Source organism: Pteropus vampyrus, unplaced genomic scaffold (assembly GCF_000151845.1).
Source record: "Pteropus vampyrus isolate Shadow unplaced genomic scaffold, Pvam_2.0 Scaffold55, whole genome shotgun sequence".
Taxonomy (NCBI): domain Eukaryota; kingdom Metazoa; phylum Chordata; class Mammalia; order Chiroptera; family Pteropodidae; genus Pteropus; species Pteropus vampyrus.
In genome coordinates, this window is record NW_011888836.1 from 9122201 (window position 1) to 9126785 (window position 4585).

Genomic DNA, 4585 nt, shown 5'->3' on the forward strand with positions numbered 1-4585 from the left:
GTATCAAATATTTAAAAATTATCTACTTCTTACCTTGCATTTTAATAGTACATTACATTCACCAGTCACTTCCCAGCTCAAATACTCAGCAAAATGCGGACCTATAAAATATTAATGACATCAGCAATTACTCTATTAGTCATGAATGCAAAATCAAAGTTCATTCTTAAATTTGAACATGATTTATATTTAAAGTAAAATTTTTAAAATTCGAGATTTAGTTTTTAAATATTTTAAATGGATACATATTTAATAAGTATGTCCAATTATCTTGATTTGTAGGGGTATTAACATAAGCAATAATATTCATTTTAAATAATTTTGGAATATTTAGTTCAAGAAACTGAAGCTTTTCTCTTTACTCACTGACTATTCTTACCTTGTTTCCTGATCCATTCATGCCGCTGGAATTCAGCTTCTTTCTGCAGCTTTTTATAAACTAAAAGTTAAAAAACAAGAAAGTATGAAATTGAGTGGGGTGGTATAAATGCACATGCTAGTCACTGTGCTAAGTGATTTATATTCATTATTATAAAACTCATCCATTATGACCACTCTATTCATTTTTAGTCTTCATAGATGAAGAAATCGGCTTAGGAAGGTTAAATAATTTGTTCAAGGTCATGAAGCTAGGAGATAGTAAAATAGCATTGGATATTGTAAATGTAGAGATCTGGCCAGCCTTTCCATTGCTGCTACATTTTAAATCTTGGTGGTTTCCATAGTGGCTTATGGCAACTGACATACAATATAGTTATAATGTATGATTAATTGATTTGGCATGGACTACTTTTGCATATTTTTCTTCTTAATTTAAGTAATTTAAAGTAGGTACACATCATAAGATAGTATCACAGTTTATTCCTGAGACACATATACAATCTCGGTTGTTTTGCACTCTCCTTCACTAGAGAATTTTAGTAGTAAATACTTGTTAATATATGAGATAGCTTATGTGCAGTCTTGCCTGTAGGCCAGGGATAAATTTAGTGTCCTTTTAAATTAACTTTCATTTCTATGAAATGAAACACAATGGAAAGTAGTAACTGAGACTTGTATTTCGAACATGGGAATCCAGTCAATAAACAATTCCTACTACATTCCATATGACCACTTTTGTTCCATGGAGTATTTACACTGAAGGGAGCAGCGAAGTCTTCCAGTTAATGTTCCACAGAATTCTTACCATCTCCAATGAGAACAAGAGTAGAATGGCCAGTTGCTCTTCCATCTTGAAGCTGGAAAGTATATGTTCCCTCATCATCGTCCTGTAGCTTTTCCATGAACATTTCAATTATACCAGTGTTTCGGTCGATATGCATCTTATATTTCTTCAATGTGAAAAAGAAAAAAAAAATCAATGAGGTAGATATGATGACAATAGCCTGATAAAATAAACACAAACTCTAAAGAATCATTATTTTAATTTCTTGTTAACATTTTTTTAGATGAGTAAAGATTTCAAAATCTTATATCCAGGAAAAGCAAAATGTTATATGGGATACATGACCTTGACCAGAATTAATTACTGAAAAGTCTGAAATTCAAAATTTAAATATAAACAAAGTTTTGTTATCTCAAGTCAAAATGTTATCAAAAAGTTGTCTTCAGATTCTCATTTTACCTTCCAGATTACATTAGTTTTAATTAGCAGAATAATGCAAAGCTATAGGTAGCATGAAAGAAGTGGTTGTCTCATTCATTGCTATATCTCTAGCATCTAGCACATGCATGGTATAGAGCAGGAAGTTAATAAATATCTGCTGAATTAATATGTAAATAAAAATGCTTCTAAAGCATTTGAAGTCCATATGCTCCTAATGAAATGAAATTGCCCTATTAGACTGTGCTTATTTTATCATATTGCTTAGGCAAGATTTTTTTTTTTTTCCTATGTAAAGATAAATTTTAGTTGCTGGGCATACAAGCAGAAGTTCCATAATGGATTTGAATTAATGACGTTTTCCTATAACATGTCATAGAATGAAGGCTCAGGTCTGAGATCAGCTCTGTGGTGCATTTCAGGCCCCAGAACCTTCCCTGTGGGAAGCCAGTCTCCAATGAAGGGCACATGTTTGCTTAGCTATTCCCTCCCTTACCTTGTTTCCTTTATCCTCTTCTCCTGAGAGAACTCCCTCATAAATCACTTGAAGGGGAAATTCTATCTCCTAGGAAACCTGACTCAAGACAATAATTTCCACCCAATGAAATAGTACGACTAGAACAAACTGAAAAGAAAATGAACAATTCTTCGAGTTCAGAGTGTGTGTATGCATGTGCATGCAGCAACATGCAAGCATGTGTGACACATGAAGGGGAGTGGGTCTACGCACACATGTGCACAAGTGTTCCCTTAATGGCTGTGGCAGCAGGGACTGATGCCAACAATATTTTTCTTCCTCTTTGCTGGCCAGGTGATGATTACAGTAGTTGATGAGAACATTTTGAAAATAGGAATGACATGGGCCACAGTAGACCCATCTATGACTTGTTCTGGATCTACACACAGTTACTATATGAGTTGAAAAGTTGAAAATTCATTCTCTCCGCAGTGATAAGTTCTCAAATGTTTTAAAAACATCTCAATGAAAGAAGAACAGTTGTTAATAGTGGCCACAAACCACACCTCTCCCCTGTCTTTTGGGTTTCCTGTATACACCTGTGATAGTACAGGTGAGAGCCAGGGACCGTAAAACCGAAGTTCTTCAGTTCCACCAGGCACTGGCCCAATTCCAGCTCTAGTGATGTCTGGGGAGGTCAAATGAAGCACAGATGTAACTCTATCGATAGAAACTATGTTTACATCAAAAGCAAAAAAGTAGATAATGATATACACAATCACCTATGTAAATAAGGTACAAATAGACATATACACACAGAAGTGTAGAAATGACCCAAAAGTGTACACCAATATGTACATCAAAAAGTTGTAAGAATTTTTGATTTGCTCTTTCTGTGTTTTAAAGTTTTTTACGATAAGGATATATTGCACTTTTAACCAGAAAAACAATGAAGATATTTTTTACTGCATTTTTTTCTGAAAAATGGACTAAGAGAGGCCATTTCCTCCATATGAAGAGCCAAGTCCCTGCTGGGGTTTCTGACGTATGAGTTCAGGTCAGGGTGTCGGCTCCTTTGCCTTCTCAAGGGAGCAGCTCTATTTTCATGGGTGACCATACTTCCCGATTAGCCTGGGACAGTCTTGGTTTATGACTATTGTCCTAAAAAAATTGTTGTCCCAGTTTGGATAGTATTAAACAATCAATCTATATTTTTCTCTACATGTTTTATACATGAACTTTAAATTCCCCTATTCCATGTCCAGTGATTTTTATAACAACTTATCTACATTCTAATAAGCTTCCCCAGCACATTCTGTAATGATATGTTTAGAAATCTAAAAAAATGGGAAACTTACCGGCCCTTCAAAAATTTCCTTGTCGTTAAATATGTAGTTGACTTTGGCATTACCAGATAGCTTCTCAGCTTGCATCCAAAACCGGACCTGGCCTTTCTCTAAAATTTCAACTGCCAACTCTGATTTAACTGGGACAGCTATGAAAAATAAAAAAAGTCAAAATTTATATGTGGATTTTTGATTATGTAGGGCTCAGCACACCTAACCCCCACATTGTTCAAGGGCCAATTGTATATTGATAACCAATTGTCTCGATTCAGATCTTTTTGACAAGTGAAAAAACACTCAGTGGAAATGACTATGTAGCACCGTGCTTCTTGCAAAGCCTGGAGGCACAGTGAGTGTTGTAAGGAAAGCATGCTATTGAAGGACTGAAGACCTGGGTTCTAACTCTGACGGTCACTTTGGACAAGTCAGTCACCTTTTCAGAGTCATAGATGTCTCTTGACTGTGAAGATGAAGAAGATAAACTTACCTTCAGGGGTCCCTCAGCTAATCTCTGTGACTCTACCATGGCTTTGGTTAGGTTTTTTTAGGGACAATAGCAAAGTGTGATGAAAAGCGTCTTGGACTGGCATCAGGAGAGCTGCAGCCTAGTCCAACATCGGCTACTAGCAAACTGTGCAATATTAGGCAGATTACTTCTCATATCTGGGTCTCATTTAACTAATTTATAAATTAATGGAATTGAATTGAATGTCCTAATTGACCACAATATTTTCTGGTACCGACATTTTATGATCTTAATTACTCAAGATATTTGGAAAGAAGTTAAATTTAACTTTTCCCAGCCACTTAACTCACTTTGGAGGTTCTTTAAAATGTTTTAAAAAATGAATTTTGAAAAAATTATTTTTGACTATATATATAAGATGAACTCACTTGTCATTTAAACCTTATCCGGCCCAATGGTATACCAGTTCATTTAAGTTCTCAGACCAAGCAAAATTTTTCAGAGGCAAATAAGTGAGTCATGATTAAGAAGCTATATTAAAATATACCATGGCTTGTCTCACAAAGAAAGTGAAGGAACTACACGGTATCTCTGATTTACACCTGTATCACTTAAGCTAAAATTTTAAAAGTTGGCTGACGTTTCTCAAAATAGTTTTCTAAATTTTTGTTCCCCCCTAAATTTCTTGTAACTTGAAATGTTCTCCACAAAGG

General features: G+C 35.0%; 1 protein-coding gene across 1 annotated transcript in view; it reads right to left on the bottom strand.

Annotated features, from left to right (window-relative positions):
• MYOM1 (myomesin 1) overlaps nucleotides 1-4585 on the bottom strand; it is a gene marked incomplete at its 5' end in the record, with an annotated part of 103970 nt that overhangs the window by 19368 nt on the left and 80017 nt on the right. The window contains 3 exons of the mRNA XM_011360499.1: nucleotides 34-101; nucleotides 380-439; nucleotides 1187-1331. Coding sequence (XP_011358801.1) covers nucleotides 34-101; nucleotides 380-439; nucleotides 1187-1331 — 273 coding nt within the window. The remainder of the gene's footprint in view (nucleotides 1-33; nucleotides 102-379; nucleotides 440-1186; nucleotides 1332-4585) is intronic.